At 57.7% G+C, this 21,246-nt stretch overlaps 1 protein-coding gene and 1 long non-coding RNA gene across 2 annotated transcripts; one reads left to right on the forward strand and one right to left on the reverse strand.

Annotated features, from left to right (window-relative positions):
• Positions 1-1,477: 1,477 nt before the first annotated feature.
• Positions 1,478-21,222, reverse strand: LOC142019631 (uncharacterized). Its single transcript, XR_012647138.1, has 4 exons — positions 20,661-21,222; positions 16,973-17,606; positions 4,658-4,790; positions 1,478-1,667 (listed from the first exon to the last, which is right to left on the reverse strand). It is a non-coding gene; the product is annotated as an uncharacterized LOC142019631 (long non-coding RNA).
• PATL2 (PAT1 homolog 2) lies at positions 2,732-16,989 on the forward strand. The gene is made up of 19 exons (XM_075006771.1): positions 2,732-2,755; positions 4,716-4,818; positions 5,137-5,525; positions 5,892-5,960; positions 6,172-6,237; positions 6,903-7,070; positions 7,324-7,410; positions 8,838-8,989; positions 9,585-9,665; positions 10,393-10,534; positions 11,128-11,248; positions 11,330-11,427; positions 11,808-11,852; positions 12,727-12,875; positions 13,310-13,469; positions 14,096-14,236; positions 14,407-14,504; positions 14,611-14,760; positions 15,542-16,989. The coding sequence occupies exons 1-19, from the start codon at positions 2,732-2,734 to the stop codon at positions 15,579-15,581; spliced, it is 2,283 nt and encodes a 760-aa protein (XP_074862872.1). The 3' UTR covers positions 15,582-16,989.
• Positions 21,223-21,246: the final 24 nt, after the last annotated feature.

Below are 21,246 nucleotides of genomic sequence, written 5' to 3' on the forward strand. Positions count from 1 at the left end.
CTGCCCCACACAGCTCCTCTGCACCAGGGCCAGAACAGAGGTTGCATACTAACTTCTCCCTCCTCCCCTGAAGCAGTACCTGGATGCCCACCCACCTGGGAGCCTGATCCTGCCCCCCCTTAAACCCAGTGGGGCCCTCCCAGCATAGACTCTGTCTCTGCCATGGGCAGTGTCTCACCCTCAAGGGACGAGGCTGCTTCTCACACCCAAAGGCTGTAGTAGTGCACAGACTCCTGCTTTTGGCAATTTAATTTCCTCTGCTTCTTCCCCATCTTACATCCAGGGAGTCAAGAGCCGCGTTTCCTCTTAATTTTTTATGCCCACATGTGGAATGAATTTTATCATGCAACACATCACGTCCACATTACAGCACGTACCAAAAGTCATTCTGCCCCTGGATGGTAGATCATGGGGGCAGGTCTGAGTGGTTTGGAGCATGGAAGGAGGCTTGGATGGTGGGGGTTGAGGGCTCTGGCCCTCTGATTCCTGCACTAACTCTGGTCTCTTTACTGTGCTGAGGAGGCCATGGTGGACACAGAAGGAAGTCAAGGTCCAGAGCAGGAGTAAATAAACTATGCCCTACCCTGCGTGTCTTGCTCCCATAGGGTGGGTCCAGATTCTAGGCATATGAAGTCACCTGCACTCCATGACTAACTCACCTCCTTCCTTCCCTTCCTGCCCCTAGGTTGGGAAGAAGAAAGGTCCCTGCTTTTTTGGTCTCCCTAATTCCTGCCTTTAGACTTTGAAGCCTCTGCTTTAAACTTCCAGAATTCCTGAAAGATTCAGGGTCCCTCACATCTTACATAGCAACCAAAAGTGGAAAGCTATCTTCCGGACAATACAGCAGCATCAAGCCATGGCTGCTTGGCCTGCAGCTGCATTTACCAGCGTGGAATTCCTGAAAGCAGTCCATCTGCACAGGAGGTCAATATGCTTCAAAGGATTTACCGAACATGACATTTAAACACCCCCACCAAGTCTGTATTACCCAGAAAGCAGCAGTGTTGCTGATTAAACAGCAGAACACATGCTGGAGAAGAGACCCCGCCTGAACCTATTTGAGTTTCCTGGTACTCTTACTAAAACTGAATGTTATGATCACCTCACACCAGAGATTCACCAAAATCTGGCTGTGCTTTTGCAAGGAGGAGGCAACAAGTTTGGCAAAGGACTTCTGATCAGTGGCCATTGCAAATGTAGGAAAAGGTTCACTGTATTTGCAGCTCAGCAGTCAGAATGGATTGGAAAGGTATGTGAGCAAAGGGGGTTGCTGCTGCTGTCTGGGAGTCAGTGGGTGACTGGTGGGATAGAGGAGACAAACAACAGTGGCCCAAGGGAACGTGCTGCTTCTCTCGTCCTGTTCTCTCTAAGGAACCTTCCACTCGTTCCATCCCTTGCAGAAGTTTAAGAATTGGTACAAAGATGCCAAATGTGACTCAGTCTCAGTGTGATTTTGATGCACAGTGTGTGTCTTTTATGCTACCAATGGTATTTCCAGGAATATCACCGCTTTCTACAAAGCTGGTGGTGGCTTTTCAGGGGACAACCTATAACTTCTTGTGTTTTGGTGGTGCCTAGGAGTCTGAGTCCTGGACTATGATCCCATTGGACTATGTGTGGCATAAACACAGCCCAAAGAGTCCCCACCCCAGAGAGGCACAGTCCACCTATAAGACAAGTGGTGGACAAAGGCAGTTAGACAGGGAGACACAAGAAAACAATAACACTATCTGGGCTGTTGAATCCTGATTTACCATTTGAATCTTAGTTTTAAACGTGGGCGAGTTAGAACAAACAGAAGAAACATCTGACTCAGTCTGTACGGGCTGAGATGCTGGGCTCTAAATTGCAACTGGCCCATAATGGAAATCAGTCGCTTGAGGAGCTGAGTCAATACCAACAGACGCCTGCTCCTGGGATCCCCCTATATACATATCTGATAGAGCTGGAACGGACATTAAGAGGTCATCGAGTCCAGTCCCCTGCCCTCACAGCAGGACCTATCACCATCCCTGATAGTTTAGTGATAGTTTTTTGTTTTTAATCTCTAATCTGCCCCAGACCCTTGGAAGACCCCCTCAAGGGCTGACCTCACAAGCCTGGGGTTTACAAGGCTCTGGCATAAATTAAGCACTGCTCTGCCCCTGACTGCTGCCGGAAACCCCATGCTGGGAGCACCTGGAGCCTGTGGTCACAGTGCCCAGCTGTTCACTGGCATTACTGCAACCCCAGAACCCCTGCAATAGCCAACGGGGTATTTGGCACCCACCAGGCAGTCAAGCTGGGGACGGCCACCCGGGGAGCCCCACGACTACAGCTGTCCTGCCCACCTGGGAGAAGTCCCACCTAGCCCCACCCCTAATGCGCAGGTGGGGGTGGGCAGTCCACGCCTCCCCACTCTGCCAGCTGGCGGGGCGGACTGGACCACTACACAGATCCGGAGGGATACGGAGAGCCCCTGGACGATACCACTGCACAGGACCAGGGGGAGGAAGAACGCTCCTGCTAGTTCCGAAGCAGCCCCTCGCCGAGAGCGGCTACAGGTGAGCAGTACAGCCGCACACGTGCACAGCTGCCCGCTGACTGGACGCCGCCACGCTGTACGGCCGAACCGGCTCCGCGCATGCGCGATGGGGCAGCCTCGCTCCCCTTGGCTCTGCCCTTTAAAAGCCGTCGGGTGGCCGGAGCCCGGCTCCATAGAGGGAAACCGCGGTAGGTTGGGGATCGCGCGATGGCGGAGAGCAGCGAGCCGGCTGTAAGTGTTCTCCACGGCCGCCCCAGCTCTTCCCCCATCCTGGGAGCTCGCGGTCTCCCGCTCTGTGGGCGTCTGGGGCACAGGAGGGCTCCCTTTGTGTCATGCCAGTGCATCGCATCCAGGGCGTGTGCCCCAGCTGGAGCGCGCCCTGCCCGGAGGGGAGCAGTTCTCAGCCTCCGGGCTATGTCCAGGTGGGGGGCTGTGGGTGGGTATCCCCCAGTGGGGGAGGGTGCAGAGCTGTGCCCCCTTGGCCCCAAGGGGTCCCTGGGTTTGGGGCTCAGCGAAGTGCCCGGGCGTGCCCAGCCACCAGTGGGGATGCAGCTGGCTTCTTGGCCTGTGGCTGTGTAGCCCCAGATGGCATTTGTGACTTGGCCTGTCTTCTGCTCCCCTTGTGGAGAGCCTGTCCCTGAGGTCTAGCCTGAACATAGCCTGCTCCTTGGGCTTGTCTCTCTGCTCTGCCCTGACTAACCCCACCCTAGTTCCGCATGAAATGGTGGAAAGCCAAAGGACACATCTGTGACACTGAGCCATGGGCATCCTTGCTCCTTGTCGTGCTCCACAGGTAGAGCTGCTGCATCTGTGAGGCTGAGTCTCAAATCCACATCTCCCTCCTCTGAACGCCCCTCTCCAGCTGCCTCCTGGGCTGTCCTGCTGCTGACTGGCCAGGACCGAGCTTCTTCCTGTTCATCCATCATGCAGTGTCACGCTTCTCCCAGGCCTCTGGGGAGCTTCTTGGCTGTTCTCCCCTATATCTGGCTGGCTGTCCCCACCTTGACTGTGTGGGGTCAGGGGGGCACATGCCATGTTGGCCCCAGGGGTATCTGTTCTCCCCCATGTGCAGCCTCTTGCTAGAGCCATTCTCTTGTCTAATCCCCCCGTTTCCCTGTTGTCCTTGTAGCTAAACCCCTCTTCATGCACTAGTCACTTCTTGGTTTTATCACTGTGCCCACCTCTTTGGCTGTCTTTCTGCTCTTGTTGGTTTGTCAAAAAAGCTGCCACTGAAACCCTTTGGTCTGTGCTTTAAACTATATCACTCCCTCCATTAGCTCCCTGCTTTGCTGTACCTGTTCTCTGGACCGCCTTCTCCAGGCTCAGTAGCAGTGGCGCTGCATTTGAAACTCCCGCTGGCTTCATCTCATCCCCTTGACCCATGGAGGTTCTGCAAAAATCTTGGCTTCCGTTTTAAGAAAAATGTTTTGTCCCCAAGGTGGCCAAGTGAACCTTCCACATGGGACTTGAGCGAGACTGATGCAAAATTGTCATCCCCACCTCCCCCCACCCCCAAGTCTGTAGTGTTAGCTGGAACTCCCGGCTGTTAGAGTCCGCGTGGGTTCTCCAAGACCCTGAAACAAGCTGCAATCTCATGGCCTCACAGTTAATTTGTACTGAAGCTGGCTGAACTTCCTGCTGATTTCAGTGGAGCAGCTGAGAGACTAAAAACTGGCAGATAAAGTTGCCATCACATTTCCAGCTTGTGCCTTGGAGGCGCCAACAGGCCTGGGGCTGGCAAGAGGGGCCATCCATACCAATCAGGGATCTCTAAGTTTCCTAACTGCCAGGGTGGTTAATTACCGGAATAAATTGTCCAGGCAGATTGCAGGATCTCTATCATTGGAGATAGGTATTTATCCAACCTGTTCTTAACAGGAACCCTCTAGAGGGTGCTTGGCCCTGCTGTGAGGGCAGGGGACTGGACTTGATGACCTCTAGAGGTCCCTACCAGTTCTAAGATTCGAATACCTGCTGTCAGCCAGTAGGACATGCCTCATCTGGGGCTAGGTTGGGGAAATGTCTGTCTTTATCATGGCATTCCTTCTTTGGCTGGCAGATGGAACAGGTTCCCCTCCACATCCCACTGTCCCCCCACCCCTGGCTTGGGGCATGTCAGCCATGTTTCCGTACCAGCTGGTTCCTGGAAGGGGCAGCGATTCCCCCTTCCCTGTCTCGCTCTGTCTCCTAGATCCTAGAAGAATACCTTCTGGCCGAAGATGCTCCTTTGCTGGAAGAAATGGCGGAGGAAGATGAGGAGATTGATCTGTACAACGAAATGACATTTGGATTAGGTAGGGGCTTACGGACAGTGCGAGAGGGCGAGGGCCAGGGCACAGCGTGGTGAGGAGATTTTGGAAAGAGGGCAATGAGGAACAGCGGGGTAGGGCTAAGAGGTGTCACTTGCCAAAAGATCACACGTTCAGGGAGCTTCTCCCTGGAGCAGGAGGCTCAAAGGCCAATTTTCCAGCATCTAGCTCTCCCAGTCCCGGCTGGTCAGGGCAGCAGCTCCTGGAGGCATTTGTGATCTGTTCAGGCTGGACAGCTCCACAGGCCGTGGAGTTACCGTGCATCCCTGCCCCTGACCGAACCCTCCTTTGTTTCCTCCAAAGACCGAGACTCTGTGGACGAGGAAGTGGCAAAAGCCCCATCTGCTCCAGATGCAGGCCCCAGGCTGAGTCTTGGGGGCAAAAAGGAGGTGGCAGGAGCAGTGGAGGAGGAGGAGGAGGAGGAATACAAGGCCCTGGAGCAAGCTGGCCCAGGGGAAGTTCAGGAGCAGCCCATGCTGGAGCAGACAGCAGAGGCAGGGGAAGAAGTGGAGGCAGAGCCTGGGTCTCAGCCTGAGGATTATGCTGACATGGAGGAGGAAGTAGGGGCAGATGAAAGTGAGGAAGAAGAAGAAGAGGAGGAGGAGGAGGAGGAAGAAGAGTACAGTGAGGAGCAGAACGATTTGGGAGACCCGGCAGTTATGCGGGCTGTACACAGCAAGCCCCCGCTAGAGGTGAGACAGGCCAGGAGGCTCCAGAGGGGCGTGAGGGGGCCTGCAGAGTGGTGGTGTCTCTTCCCAGCTCTCAGGGCAGGGGGCTCCTCCCTCTCACCCACCCCCAGATTTCTCCCCATTAACTCCAGCAGCAACTGGGGCAAGGCCAGGGACGTGTGCTGGTAGATGGCCCTGTTGCATTCCCCCATCCTCTTGCTGCCTGCAAGAAAGACAATCCTACCTGCCTGCCTTGCTGGGGGCGACTCTTACACCCACACCCCAGTAGCTAGTCCCCAGAGGGAGGGTGCAGGGTGCTGGGCTCCGCAGACCCCAGGGAGTGGGGAGAATTCTCCTCTGCTCCTCTAAGCACTGCTCTTTGCCCTGCAGAGCCTGGACTCCGCCGTTCTCGACAGCTGGCTCGACTCCCCCTGGGGAGAGTTCGAGGGTGAGGACTTGGTAAGACCATGCTCCCCTTCCCCTGCTGGGCCCTGTCTGTGCCTGGGCCCTGCCTTGGAGCAGCTGTAGCTTCACCCAGGGCACGTCTAAACTATTTTCTGCAGTGTCTCCTCCTGGCAGGTGCTGGTGTTAAAGCTGTTCTCTCCTTCCTGATCCCTCCCGCTGCGTTCTGCAAGTCTTTTCCAGGGTACTAACACCCAGCTTCTTTCAGATGGCTGCAGACTCTGGTTCGTGGCCCCTGTCCCCAAGCAGCATCCTGTCGCGCCGCATGCTGGAGGTGAGCACCATGCTTTGCCTACGTCCCTGTACCCAAAGAGGGCATCACTGGGCCCAGACCCCTTCAATGCTCTGGGGCCATCTGCCTGCCTAGGCTTGGAGGTTCCCTGCGACCCTGAACGTCTGGGAGTTCCAGGGCCCAACCCAAAAGGCTTGCTTAGGTCTGGGCTGGGGCAAGTACCCAGGACTGGTGGCTGTTGGGGCGGGGGAAACATGCCAAGGTGGGTGGGAACTGGCATGGCCTGTGTGTACGGGCTCCACAACCTCTCTAGCAGCTCCACAGCCGGACGTGCTCAGGCACAGAGCTCACCCAACCCAGCTGCGCTCTGTTGTGTTGCCAAACCCCGGGGTGGCCTGTCTGGCTCTGTGACCTACAGGTAGGTATGTGCAGCTGCTTTCCAAAGCAGGAACTGTCCAGCTGCCCACCGAGGCTCATGTGGGCTTGCCCTGGGGGTGATCTTGGGAATGTTGTCCCTGCTGGACCCTTTAGTCAGAGCCCCAGCTCCCTGGACATTGGGGTGGAGCTTGGGGCTCATCTGAGCTGGATTGAGGTGCAGGCAGCGCTCGCTGAAACCTGCCCTTGGACTGCTGGGGCTGACAGTCTTCCTCCAGCTCGGCTCGGTGTGCCCTGGGGACAGCGGAAGGGCTCTCTTTGTCTCCCTGTAGGACAAAGCCATTCTCCAGGCATTGGACAGGGGCCCCCCCACATCGCATATGAACCTGGACTTCCTTGTCTCTCCAGTGCAGCAGGGCTACCTGGGCTCCCCGGGACCCAAGCGCCCAAACTTCCGAATGATGTCCCCAAAATCCTTCCCTCAGCGCTTTATGCGGCAGGTAAAGTGACTTCCTGCCTTCCTCCTTCTGCCCTCCTCTCCCCCATCCCTGCATCCTGGCTGCTCCTCCATTGGTCCTCCTCCGCCCAGTGTTGCCGCTCCACCATCGGTTCCCTGCATCCTGTGCAGCTGCACTGCTCCAGCAGTGTTTGCCCCACTGATGCTGAAGGCGGCAGAGCAGGGGCTGGCGCTTGCCCAGTCTGGTAGCCTGCTGCAGCCCTGCTTTGGGTAACATTCCTGTCTCCTGCCTGCAGCAGTCCCCCATGACGCCTCGCTCCATGGGCTCCCCTCGTCCATTCACACCGCCTCGCAGAGCCTCACCTCTCTTCACCCCCACTCAGGTAACGTCCCACGCCCCTTCCCACCCCAGGGACTCTCTGCAATGGCCGAGGCTTCCTGTCCGCTGCGCGTCCGGAGAATGGAGCTATTGGCACGGATCAGTGCTCGAGAGATTGGGGAAGGTGTGATGGCCCGTGTGGCCTGGCTGCTAGCACAGCTCTGCGGTGTGGTGAGGGGCAGTTTCTTCTAAGCAAGCCCCAGTTAAAGAAATGGCAGGATCAGCCAGTGGAACTTCATCCCGGCAGTGTCGCGGCAGGTGCTGCTGTTCGGGAACCCTCTGGTCCTGTAACTTACTAAGCTGCTCTCCTCCAGCAGGGAATTCCAGAGGTGGTTATCTAAAGGATCGTCTCCTGCAGGCAATTCAAGTGCTCTGTCTTGTAATTCCCCAGGCCCTTCTCTGTGGTCTCATGGGGAATGCAAATAGTTCTCTCCTTAGCTCTCTTCTTCCCAAACGGCGCAGCCATACTCAGCATCTCCTCCCCGGCTCCTGCTCCCACCCTGTAGGTGCCACTGTTCTTGAGGGCCCTGGCTGGGAGCCAGACTCCTGCTTCCCTGTGCCCGTCTCAGTCCTACTGTGGCTGAGGAGGGCAGCACCAAGCACAGGATGTAGGGCGAGGCATTAGTCGCCCCATGTTCTGTTCCAGGTATCATGCTTTGGATAGGCCAAACTGGGGGAGGTTGGAGAGCTAGGCCAGAGGGGCAAGAAGATAGAGCTGTGTACAGTCAGGCTGGTGGGGTGACAGCCCTGCAGACACGCACAGGGAGGTTTAGAGACTTGCATGGACAGGGTGAGCTGCAGCAGGACCCAGGGCAGGGAAGTGTGTGGTTTTTGGAGCCAGGCGGGGCCTGGAGTGGTGCCCCACCTCAGGCTCAGCCACCCTGGAGTGTGGGTGGAAGGGGACTGGATCCCTGGAGCCCACGAGTGGGTCGCCTCGCCTCGCTCTGCCCCAGCACTAGGGCAGCAGAGACTGAGTGTGATGCTGAATCCCAGCTGTGGTCTGTGACATGGGGCTGAGGACAGAACCCCCCTGGGAGCAGGAATTCTCAGCCCCGACGGGTGCCTAGGGCAGTATCTGTCAGTCGGTAGGGGGTGCCATGGTGTCCGCACGCCATCCTTCCTGACTGGAGGGGGAGCTGCTGCAGAGCCCCTCCTGTGCGGCACTGGGCACATCCTGCCTGGGCCTGCTCAGAGTGGCTGCAAAGGACAAGGAGCGCCATGCGGCTATGCAGCAAATGCTACCCTCTGTGGGTGGGTGCTGAGGAGGCCGCTCCACCATGGCATTCAGGGGCTGGCCACAGGGTGTCCCCCTCCTCCTAGCGCCAGACCGGCAGGGCCAGATGAACCAAAGAGCACCCCCCATCCATCCTGGCCCTGCAAGGGCTCTTGGGAGGGGGGCTCTGGCACCCTAACCCTTTCCTCCTCTTCCAGAGCTCGGGGTACGTGTCTCCAACCCCCTTTAGGCCCGTGTCGCGCAACATCAGCACCCCACAGCCCCTGGCCATGCACTTCGGCCCCACGTCCCCCTCCCTGGAGCCCTCGCTTTTCTACAGCCCTTCGGCCGGCTGCCAGCTAAAGCTCAGGTACTGTGCAAGGGGCAGGAGACCTGAGACCCACCGTCCAGGGCTTCGCTGTGTCTCATGGCTCTAGGCTCAGGGCAGCTTCCCCAGCTAGCCCCGCAGACGGGGCTTGGGCAAGAATCTGGTGATGGAGCTTGGGCCGCAGGGCTGCGGTGTGCTCCGAGGTGCTGGCTGGCTGCCAGGACTCCTACCGGCATTGGGGTGAAGGAGCCATTGTGTCCTGTGAACCCCAAGGAGCTGCTGGAGGTTCCACATTGCGGTCTCACTGCCTCATGGCTAAGAATCATGGGCCTGGGTCTAGAACCCTTGCCACTCCTTGATCAGCCAGTGGGTGGGCTGGGACATTCCCCTGGGCTTGGATCCTCTGGGAGTGGGGCTTGGTCACTCCCAGTGCAGCGGAGGGAAGAGACAGACGGTGCTCAGGCCTGCAGTGGCCATTGTAACTCCGGCAGTAGAGACCGCTGCTCTGGAAGCCAGAGACCAGCCCTGAGTCTGGCCTGGTGACCGAGGCCCCCTGCTTGCCCTGAGCCATCCTCACAGGTGTATCCTCCACCTGCCCACCCTGTGCTGCTGGCCTCAGTGCTGCCTTTCCTTGCAGTGTGCCCAGCCACATGACCCAGCTGCACCCTCAGCATCAGCGGATCCTGAACCAGCGGCAACAGCGAGGGCAGGCGCCCAGGTGAGCGGAGTGGCGGGGCTGGTGGAAATGGGCTGGCATTTGGTGGGGGGGGCCAGCCAGGATGTGGGGAGGTTGGTACAGCCATGAGCCTGGTGCCTTAGTGCTCCTAGCTGCATGGGTGCAGCTGGGTGACAAGGAGTCCAGACACTTCACTCCAGGCTATTCCCTGCTGTCGTGAGCTGCGATGCCTTTGCAGAGCTTCCCTGGGGCTGTGCTGAGCTAGGAGCCTGGGGGCAGCTGTGCCCCTAGGAGACGGCACTAGGCTGAGTGGCAGGTCCCAGCCAAGGCAGGTTGAGAAGTCCCCTCCTGGATCTTTGTGCCTGTGCTCTGCTGTGATCTTGGTCGTGTGTGTGTATAGGGAGTCATGGAGCCCCAGGCTGGCTCACTGATCCTGGGCACATAGGGGGTCACAGGTGCAAAGCATAGGCTGGAGGGTGGGCAGCCAGCAAAATCATCTTGTCCAGAAGGCCTTTCACCTCCTTGTGCTCAGGGCCTCCCGCTTGTCCTTGGGCCCTTGTGCTCCCCACATACTGGTTCCTCTCTTGCTAGGCCTTCCAAGGGCCTGCCTAGTCCTCCTGCCACCACCCTTGGCTCCAGGTGGAAGCCTGATGTGAGCCCATTGATTGGTGGGAGGGTGAGCTGGAGGGGAGTGGCTGGTTGCTGCAGGTGCTGGCCCAGGCTGAGTCCTACGTGTTTAATCTGTGGGCAACTGGCTCCTGCCTTGCAGCATCTCCCCCAAGAAGCTGTGGTCCCCCAAGGCAGATCCCTACGCCAGGCTCATGACGCGCAAGGAGAAGGACTGGGTGATCAAGGTGCAGATGATGCAGCTGCAGAGTGAGAATCCTCACCTGGATGACTACTATTACCAGGTGAGTGGGGGCAGGGGGAACGGGCCCATCTGACCCTTCCTAGCTGGGTGAAGCATGGGGTTCCCCTCATGGCCCCAGCCCACGCCTCTGAAACCCACTTGGGGCAGATGGACCAATCTGCTCCTCTCCCCACCCGCCGCCAGCAAGAGCCACAGGGTGGATGTGGGGCTGGGTGGAGGCCGTCCCAGGTCTGACCACACATCTGGGGCTGTGGCAGGGGCACTGGGACCTTTGCAGAAGTGGGGGGAGAGAGGGCAAAGCCGAAGTGCCCCTTCCGCCCCCAGGGCTGGCTGCTCTGGTGGTGAGCTGGGTGCCTCAATCTGGTGCCACGGCGGCTCCTGGTGGGCAAAGGGTAGGACTGCAGCAGCTCCTGGGCAGGATCTGTTATTCTGCAGGGAAAAACTACTGAGAGTGATGTCAATTCTGCTCTGTTTCCTTTGTTAAAATGTGGGCTGGGGCCAGGTCCCCTGGCTCCCCCTGGTGCTGGTGCCAGCGGGCCGCTGCTACTGCAGCACATACAGCCCCGTTGCATGCCTGTTCCCAGGCTGTTGCTGCTTCCTCTCATGGCTGCTTTGCTGTCCTGTCCCTCGCAGGCCTATTACCACAGGCTGGAGCGGAAGCAGGCAGAGGAGGAACTGCTGGGGGGACGCAACAAGCAGGAGCCTCCCAAGCTGGTCACCCCATACATCCAGAAGGTGGAGATCTATGACTCTGGTAAGAGCGGGGGTAGGGTGCTGCCTGAGGTGGGTAATGGGGTCCTGGGTGGGTTCTCAGCACGACTCTTTCTTCCTCCAGTGGTGCGGATTGCCGGCTCACTGGGCCAGGTCGCTGTGTCCACGTGTTACAGCCCCCGCAGGGCCATTGACGCCGTGCACCACGCCCTGCTGGAGGAGGTATGTCTGGGGGTGCCGAGCTGCCCTGAGCCTGCCCTGGCCCATGGTCCGACCACTCATGGGAGCTTCCTTGGCTGCCTTCAGGCTCCATGGGGGGAGATTGGGAGCCTCAGGTCCCATCTGTAGCTGCTCTGGCTAGTGAGGCGCCAACACCCCTGGCTCTGGTGAGAGAGGGCATGGAGCCAGGTCAGGTGGGGCTACCTCCTGAGCTGCAGTGGGGACCCTTTGAAGCACTCCCCATGTGGGTTGCCCAGTGTCCTGCTGCCCTCACATGATATCAAGCCTGGGGGTGGCTCAGACACACCACCATGGCCAGGAGACAGCTGTGTCTAGGGGTGGTCGTAACTGGTGGTCTTCCCGTCTCCCCTCTGGGTCCACAGGCGGCGGGGAACCAGCGGCTTCGGGCTCTGCACAGGATTGAGAAGGTGAGTGGGCGACTTGAGCAGCTCCGTGGCTTCGAGGCAAAAGGTTTCTCCTCCTGCTGAGGGGCTGGGGAGAACGAGGCAGGGAGCCGAGGGAAAAGGCAGGTTCGACGTCTGCAGACCCTGTGTGGCCTGGAACTGGGCGTCTCACCTCTCGGGGCCCGGTGGTCGGAGATTGAGACAAGTCCAGCAGTGTCCCAGAGCACAGCGAGGGGATGTTGGGCAGAAGGTCCTGGCTGGTGAGGCTGTCGGCCTTCACGGGCCCCGGGGCAAGCTGGGAGGGAGACCTGGCTCTGTGCCCCAGAAGGGGCAAGGCCAAGGGTGGAAAGGGGTGTGCAGCCTGGGGTAGTCAGCCCTCAGCACTGCCTTGACTATGGGGCTTCCCCCCAGCACCTGTGCAGAGTGTTGCTACTGCAGCACTTCTATGGGGCCTGGAGCTCCAGATGCCACCGGTGCCCAAGTTGCAATGGCGTCAGCTGGAGCTTCAGGCCCTGGGGCAACTGCCCTCTTTGTCCCCCTCCCCTTGGGAGGCCCGGCCACAAGTGGCTTTGGTGCAGAGCCTCCCGCTCTGCTGTTCCTCTGTCTGCTCAAGCCCTGGGCTCGGGCTCATCTCAAGGTGGTCAGCCAGTGCATGGGAGAGGCTGTGGCTCAGCGGGTCCCTGCAGAGTTAGTGGGGTCAGGCCCAGTGGGCAGTCAGTGCTGCAGCTGAGCTCGGGCTGCTCCAGCTGCTGGTGGCCTTGTCCTAGGCTGAATGCTGGGGGAGGGACGGCAGGTAGGTTTGCTGTCGGTCTGGGGGCTGGAAGGAGGCTGGGGCTCAGCTGGGCTCCCACTTGTCCTCCTGCCAGCCCACCTGCCCTTTGCTCTCCTGCTTCCCCAGATGTTCCTGCAGCTGCTGGAAGTGGAGGAGACGCAGCGGAAGATGAGCCTGCTGCCCGAGGAGCAGCACCCCCGGTTCCGGGAGAAGAAGAGCCATGAAGTGGGGCGCATCTACCAGGCCCTGAAGATCAGGGCATGTGACAGTGAGGAGTGCGTTTGCTGCTGCGCGTTCATGCACTGCCCTTGCACACGGCTGGCCCATGGGGAGGGGTGGCAGGTCGCAGCCCCATGGCAAGGCATGTGCCCCATCCAGGGCAATGCAGTTAGATGAGCAGAACTCCAGTGCCAGATGGGGACACCCTGTCGCTGGGGAGTCTGGGCACCAGAACATTCCTGCCTGCAAACAGGGAGCTCCCATCCAGCTGTGGCATGTCAAACATTGGCTGAAGCCTGGTCCCTGCTGGTTAGCAGGGCCCTGTGCTGCCTTCTCCTGTCTCCTTCCTCCCCACACCCAAGCCAGGGGAAATCGCTAACCCCCCACTTGGGAGGCCCTGGCTCCACCTCTTGCCCTAGGCCCCCCACTTTCCTGGTGAGCCTTCCCGCTGGATCCCGCGGGGTCTCGGTAGCTCAGGGCTCTCCCGCAGGGAGGCGGAAGATGAGTTCCTGCAGATCCTGTGTGTGCGGAAGGGGAAGAAGTTGACGGCCCGGTTGCTGCCACACCTGGGGCGAGAGCAGGCGGAGGAGATCCTGGTCACAGTCACCCGCCACCTGCCCTTCCTCATGCGGAAGGATGTGCTAGATGAGGTACTGGCTGGCCAGGGTGGGGCACTGCTTCCCTGCCCTCTATGGCTGCCCAGGGTGAGCAGGGGATTCGCTCTCTTCCACCCACTCTGGCTCCCAGAGGCGAGAGGGGCCATTCTGTGGGCACCAGGGGGCTGATGAACTGGAGGGAGGTCAGGAGCCCCCAGCTGAAAGTGAGAGGGCTGACGTGAGGCAGAAGGGTTGGGCCGGATCCCCAGCTCAGTGGGGGTGAGGGATATGGAGTATAACCACTGCAGTGGGGGAGGCTGGGACGGGACAGCAGAGATGTAGTCCTGGCTGGAAGTGGTCAGTCAAGCCTGCAGGGCTAGAGGGACCTTGCTCAGCTGCCCTGAGGAATAGACTGTGAGGTGTGATCCTGCCCTGGGGCTGGGAGAAGGGTACAGCTTTTACACTTGTCTCATCTGTGAGGAGGGGGCACCTCTCCTGGCCTTGGGGAAAGCCCCTAGTACTTGCCCTATGCCCTCTGTGGGCTGGCTCCTGCCCCATGTTCCCACCAGCAAGCGGTGCACTGATGACATGCTGGGGCAGGGAGGATGGGTGGAGCCCGTCTGCGGTCTCTGAGCTGCCTCTAAACCCGCTGTCTCTGCTCTTTCCTTGCTGGTGGCCAGTCCCTGCCTGTCCTGTATGGCCCCCTCAGTGAGATGGTGGGCCGGATGACCTTCAGCGAGCTCATTGAGGTCCTGCAGGAGCTGACCCGGCCGCTGACTGGCTCCACCGAGCTGCCACTCACCATGACCTTTAAGAACCAGGTGTGTGGGGCAGGAAGTGGAAGCTAGTAGGAAAATCTGGGGAGCTCAGTGCTGCCCTGGTGGGTGTCTGGTTCAGGCTGGGTGCCGGGCACAGCAGGGGGGACACTTCTTCCTGCGACTGGGCCTGCTTGGGCTATGGCTGCCATTCCTAACCCTGTGCTTGTCTGCAGTTCGGGATCTCGCTCCTGTACGCCCTGCTGAGTCACGGCGAGCGGCTGCTCTCCTCCGACCTGCCGCTGGAGCCGCACAGCGGGGATTTTGAGAAGTGGTGAGGCACCGTAGGGAGGGGGCAGGGCCCTGCGGGGTGGCGCCCAGTGCGGTAGCTGTGTTGTCCGGGGGCAGCCTGGCACTCAACGGTGGGCTTCCCTCCCCAGGACGGACATGGTGTTCCTGGTTGCCAGGGAGCTGTCGCAAGTGCCCAAGACCGCCCTGGTGGAGCCTCTCTTCCTCCCCAGCAACCTCCTCTCGTTGTTCTGCCGCTACCTGGACAAGCAGACCGTCCATCGCCTGGAGGCCAAGATGGAGTGAGTGCTGGGCTGCACTGGGACTCCAGGGGCCACGGCTGGGCCATTGCAGTAGCTGTTGTGCTGACCAGGGCCTCCACCTGCATGCCAGTCACTGCCCTCCCCGGGCTGTCGAGGAGGCAGAAAGGGGCATAGCTGCCCTGTCAGGACCACGAGAGCCCTTCCGAAGGGGGAAACCAAGGGAATGCTGCCTGGTGAGCCCCGGGCATGCTAGGCCAGGTCCTTGGAGAGGGTCTTGGTGTCATGCCCTGACCAGGCTCACTGTGCCAAGAAGCCGCCCAGCACCACAAGCCAGCTGGCAGCAGTAGTAGGAGTGAGGCAGGTGGAGAAGCACCGGCATGACCAGGTGCCTTTGGGGGCCCTGGGCGTGGACTGGAGCTTGCGCAGGCTGCTGGCATTTCACAGCTGCTTCTGCACCCAGGGATATACTGGCTCCTTGGTCAGTTCACTTTGACTGTCTGTGCCTTCCCCGGGGGAGGGGTCTACCTGGCACTGGCCTGCGGGGGGAGTCGCATGCAGAGAGGCCAGGCATGTTCCTGCTGCTACCAAGCACGAGGCCCTTGTAGCAATCGTGCTCTGTCCTGCAGCAGACTGGGCAGGCAGCGAAGTGATTCCTGGTCGCAGGTGGGCTGTAACAGTAACCTCAGGTGGAGATGAAGCAGCAAGAGCAGCCCCTGAATGCTGCCAGCCTGGAACCAGGGACATTGGAGCATGGGACCTCCAGGAGCCATGTCCCAGCTGGGCCATAGCCTGTTCCTCACGCCCTGCTGTTACCCCACAGGTGCTGCCCTCTGCCCTCGGAGGCTACCATGCCCTGCTGAGACCTCCCAGCCCAGGCAAGTGGATGAGACCAGCTTCCTGGGAAGTGGTGCCCATCTCCGAGATGCATAAGCCGGGGGCATCACGTTGGGACTGTGATTCCAAACTGGACACCATCCCCAGAGCAAGGGGACTTTGTGCTTTTTTTGCCCTGGCACCGGAAGGAGCAGGACACAAGGGCTGATCATGCCCTGCTCTGGCGCCAGTGCCTGCGGGCACAGCACAGGGGACACGGGTAATTTATTTGGGCCTGGCCTGCAGAGGCAGGCACAGGGCAGATCTGTACAGTGGGCAATGGGTGCACCTGGTGGTGGGCAACTGAGTTGTCTGTACAGCACTTCATGGAATAAAAGGGATTAACAAGACCCCCTGGCTCAGGGTGTGAAGTCTCCAGCTTGGGCGAGTGCTGGCGTCCAGAAACCAGGGTGAGGTGTCGCAGGGATCCCATGTTCCAGGCACGCAGCTCCTCGGCAGCTGTTCCAAGACGCGTTGCCTGTGCAGGCGTGGCTGTTGTGTGTGCAGCCCTGCACAGAACCTCCACGGGCCGAGCTGTTGTAAGTGCTGGCAGCGAGTGGGCATGTGGGCAGATATGTCACCCAAGCCCCAGTGTCTGTAAGTGACCTGATTCTTCCTCCTCTTGTGCAGTACCAGGGTAGGCTGGGCTAGCTGCTGTCTCCCTGTCTGGCGGAAGGGGAAAAGGCCACTTGGCTTGAACTCTGTGCTCCCACCTGAGCCTCTGGGCCCTGACCTTTGGTGCAGCTGCTTGGGCTGCCTAGGGCAGCAGGGATTGAAGTCTTAAGTTCTTCTGAACTTGTGGTGCAGGGCCTTCTTTAAAAAAAGCAAAAAACAGCTTATCTGGCAGGCCCTGGTGTAGGGGTTCACAAGGCGCTTGGACATCTCACTAGTAATACTGAAAACAAGCAGTTCACCTAGAGAGCAGGGTCTGTCTCTCCCTGCCACTATGCCTGAGAGAGGTGTTACCTCTGAGCCAGGTCGAGTAGCTCTGTGTCTCTCTCTCTCTATTAGAGAGCACAGCTGTGCACACAGTCGAGCACTTTCATTTCAAAGCCCACCCTGCTCCCCAAGCAGCCTAGGCTGGGATCTGTGTCTCAAACATGGTGTAACTGTTCACCTGTTCAGGAGGAAAATACACACCTTGCAACTACATTAGATGAACATAGAGGAGTTAAAGTCAGTTGCTTGATGGGCCAGAATTCCCTGCCTTTTAAAACGGTCTTTGGCACAAGTGGGGCCCAGCCCCTGCAGTGTGTGACCCCTTTAATCTTCCGCCCAACCTGCTGCAAGACTGCATTTACTCAAGGTGGGAGTGGGGGCGTAGGTGTGTTGAGCCCCAGACTGCAGAGAACAGCTTTTGAGCTGCCCCTGAACTTACCCAAAGCAGAGCTGTATCTAAGCTTGAAACCTTCTCTCCCTGCAACAGCAGAGATTTCTTCTTGCACTTCGTCTTGCCAATAACTGGAAGCAGAAGCTGGCTGAGAGCCCAGCTGGGGGGAGGAGGGCTGCTGGCCCTGTGGCAGATGATGGGAGTGAGCTGGACTTGACTTTTTCCAGCCCTGACTGTTGGGGCAGCTGCAGCCCATGCCCCCCTCTAGTATCCCTGGAGCTGGGCGGTGCTGTTTGGGCCATGTCGTGGATCCAAGAGCAGGGTGGGGGCAGTGTTTGCCATAAGCTGGGTGCTTCTGCAGCCCCTCAGGAGCGATTCAAATGCTGCACAGGTGATTAGCAGTGCTCCACTAGTTAGACTTGTTTATTTCTCAGGGGGTGCACAGTTGCAGCTGACTGGGTGCACGTAAAATTTTCATTCCACATGAGGATGGACAAGATTAGAGGGAACATGTGTTGGGTGAGGCCTGCCCCTTCTCTGTATGGTGATCTTGGGACAACCTGGTTGTGTCTGCCTATTGCCGTCTCTCCAACCTCTGCAGCTGCTCTGGCAGCTCTCTCGTTCCCTGGTGCCGTGTGGTGGTGGTGCTGCTGCTGCGGTCAGCTGCCTCGCCTCTCCTCTCCTGCAGAAAGAAAGGGAGAGCAGGGTAACAGCTTCTACCAGAGCAGACAATGCCAGGGAACCCCACCATGGTTCCTTGTGAACCTGAGTACTCTCCCTGCAACCCCCTTAGGAAATGGAAAGGTGTGCTGGGGTGAGAGCCTCTCAAAGCAAAGTCACAACAAGCTATTTGAATGGTAAATGGGGAACCTATCAGCCATGTCTGTGACAGCTGGAGGTCAGCTTGTCAGCCCCTGAGTAAGGTAAGCACTGCCCCCTGGGCCTAGGCAGGCCCTGCTCTTGCTGCAGGTGTGAGGTGGGCATGCAAAAACCCTTGAACTTGCTGAGCTGCTTTCTGGTGGCTCCAGCCCTCATCTGCTGGATGATTGCAGCATTCCCAGACTTGCTGCTTTCTGAGAAATTGCTTTCCTCTGTCACACTACAGCTCCTCCTCTACCTAACAAGCAGCCCTGAGATTGGTTTATAGTGAAATCAGGGGTAAAAAGGCCCGAGATTCATGCATCATAGGTATTAGAAAGAGTTATAACCCAAAGAAAATCATGACATGCATCCTAGAGCCTCAGCTGCACTAATCAGGTATTCTGGTGACCCTAAGGGTTGATCTACACAGCAACAAGAAGGCTGCAGCTGGCCCATGTTTTCAGACTGTTTCATTGCTCTGTAGCATCAAGTCAACGTGATTAGGCCATTCACAGAGTGCAGGCAGACTGTATGTAAAGCTTTTTGTGTGTAACTCTATGCAAGCACATTGTAAATTCAAATATGTAGTTAATACTCATTACTCCAGAGACAAAAAGATACATTCATGCAAATATGATACTTGTAATCAGAAAGCCCTAATTTTCCATAGACACCTTACATGATGGCTCATAATTATACCATTACCATACTATTATGATGAATATGGAGCGCAGCGTGTCAGTCACATTGCAAAGTAACCCCAGAGCTGCCATGGGCACATGGAACTGGAAGGAATGTGACCAAGAAGCCCAATAGTTCATTCCACCATGGAGGGGAGTAGATCTTTCATCCCAGGGGGGACTTGAACCCACAATCCCTGGCATAAAAGGCCAGTGCCATACCCTGAAGCTGTAAGTGAGCTTTGGCTTAGATACATGGGTGTTTGTAAGTCACCTGTTTGTAACTCTGAGTGCCTGTGTCTTCTCTGGTAGTGGTGGGCCTTTAAAATGTCTCAGGAGAAATTTAGCACTTCAGATACATGCCTTTGTCCTGTTAAATCCCATTCAGCTTTTGCTGCAATATAACCTGTTCAAAATCACCATCCCCCTGCTGCAACCCGAGTGGCTCAGGAAAAACTGGCATCGTTCCAAAATAGTAACCATTGAATGTTCTCAAGAACCAGGTCAATACCTGGGAGCCACCACAGCAGCTGTCATTATTACTTCCCACCTCCACCAGTGCCGATTCACCTTGTTTTATTGCCCAAGATGGGAAGGTTTTCAGTGCTCCTCCCTGCCAAATGGCTGAACAAATACAACCAAAACCATAACAAAAAACCCCATAAGCTGCAGCCTCAGCCATGGCATTAAATGGGTAGTCTATGCCAGCGATCGTGAGTTCAAGCTCTATCTGGGGTGAAAGAACATCTCCATGGTAGGATGGACAGTCTGGTATCTTAGTCATATTCATTTCAGTCCCACAGGCTCACAACAGCTCTGGAGTCATTTTGCAATGTGATTATGACACTGTGCACCCCTTATTCATCATAATAATACGGTTATTGTTTGTGCATCAGATGTGGTGGCGACCAGGTGCTTCCGCACCCACTTTAAAGCCTCTCTCACGTCCCTGCTTTGGCTGACAGATCATATGCTTAGTTCTTCAGCTCAAGATCTATAATTCATTGCTGGAGATCAGCGTTCAAACTCTGCTGATGTGGGGAATGGTTACAGTTACTACATTTTCCTTCCGGAAAAAAAAAAATCAAGATAATTACCTACCAAAAAAGAAAAAAAAGTCTGTGAAGCTGCAGAGTCCAACATTTGAAAGTTTAGAAAGGGCAGATTTTCAGTTGCTGATGCAATCTTAATTCAGATCCCTTCTGTGTCCCTCCCATGGACTGAGCCAGAGTCCTGGGGAAAAAGTAATCTGTGATCGTGTAATTAAAGACTTGCGTCATCTGCATACACTCACAGGGGCAGATTAGTTTGCTGGGGCAATGGTAACACTGACCTTTCCTAACTCTCAGAGGCTTGAATTTGTAAGCTAAATAACATTATTTTCATATAATTTTTTTTTGTAGGTAATTTGACAAGATGGTAGCAGTCAGTGGCCTGGACAGAGATCGAGGCCCCTTAGGCCAGGCACTATACATACAGTGGACCTTAAGGTGTATCCAACCCAGGGGTCTTTAGAATGCCCATGTTGCAAAGGTAACGTGCTTGACAAGTTGTTGGCATGCTACGGGAGCCAGACCCTGCAGCAGGTGCTTGCTTCAGCCCTGTCCTTACAGCAGGAGCTGCTCAGATGCTCCCACACTGGACGGAGGCAAGAAAACACTGTACTGGTTATTTCCCTGACAAAGCAGTAACCGGGAGCCCCAGAGCCAGCAGGAGCAGAGTTTCAGGGGCTCTGCCTGAGCCTGGGGATGTCGAGGACTAGATGGGACCCCATGCAGCCCCAGGGCAGGGTAGGAGAGGGCAGAGCCAAGGAGAGCCTCCTCAGCGACACCCATCAGTAGGGCCCCACAAAATTCACAATCCGTTTTGGTCAATTTCATGGTCGTGGGATCTTAAACATTGTAAATGTTCATGGCTTCAGCTATTTAAATCTGAAAATTCACAGTGTTATAACGGCAGGGGTCTTGACCCAAAAAGAAGTTAGGATTACTCGGCGGAGGCGGGGAACAGGGGCTGCCTTACTCCTGTGCTGCAGCTGGCAGAAGTGCTGAGTGGTCACAGGATAGCAGCTGCTGGCCAGGAACCCAGCTCTGAAGGCAGAGGCGCTGCCAGCAGCAGCACAGACGTAAGGATGCCACGCTCTGTGGCACGGGGCACTGCCACCCACGCAAGACGCTGCACTCTGCCCTCCTCACCTCTGCGCTGCTGCGGCCGGGCAATGCCTTCAAAGCCGAGCCTCCCGCCAACAGCCACCGCTCTTCTCTCCGAAGGTGGGGCAGACCCGAGGGTGGTGACACCACGCTCGCCCCTCGACACAGCCACGTGAGCAACGTGCCCTCTATTTTTTCCCATCCGTGAGTGGGACAAAGCTTGTTCTGTGCACCGCGGCCTGCGCGGCTGTGACCCGCCAGCAGACACCCAGGCGGCCGGCTGCGGGCGCTCTGCTCCTCCGCTGGGCGCCGCCCGAGCGGCCCGCGCGCAGGGAACGCTGCGCGAGCCGCAAGCACCCGGGAGCCGGATTTCACGGCCCGTGAGACGTTTTTCGCGGCCGAGCGAGCGGCCAGTGGCGAGGCAGGCCTGGGGCAGACTGGCCCAACTCACCAGCGGGGGCGATGCAAGTGACTGGATAGAACCCCTCCCCCACCCTGCGCTGGGGCGGGGGCAGCTGGGAGCCGGCAGGCTGGGTGGGGCTCTTTCTGCCCCCTCCCCTCCCGTGGGAATGGTATGAGCCACGCAGCCCCCTCCATCCTTTCTGCCCCTCACCTGAAATCGCCTTTCTTC

The sequence above is a fragment of the Carettochelys insculpta genome, chromosome 12 (assembly GCF_033958435.1).
Source record: "Carettochelys insculpta isolate YL-2023 chromosome 12, ASM3395843v1, whole genome shotgun sequence".
Lineage (NCBI taxonomy): Eukaryota > Metazoa > Chordata > Testudines > Carettochelyidae > Carettochelys > Carettochelys insculpta.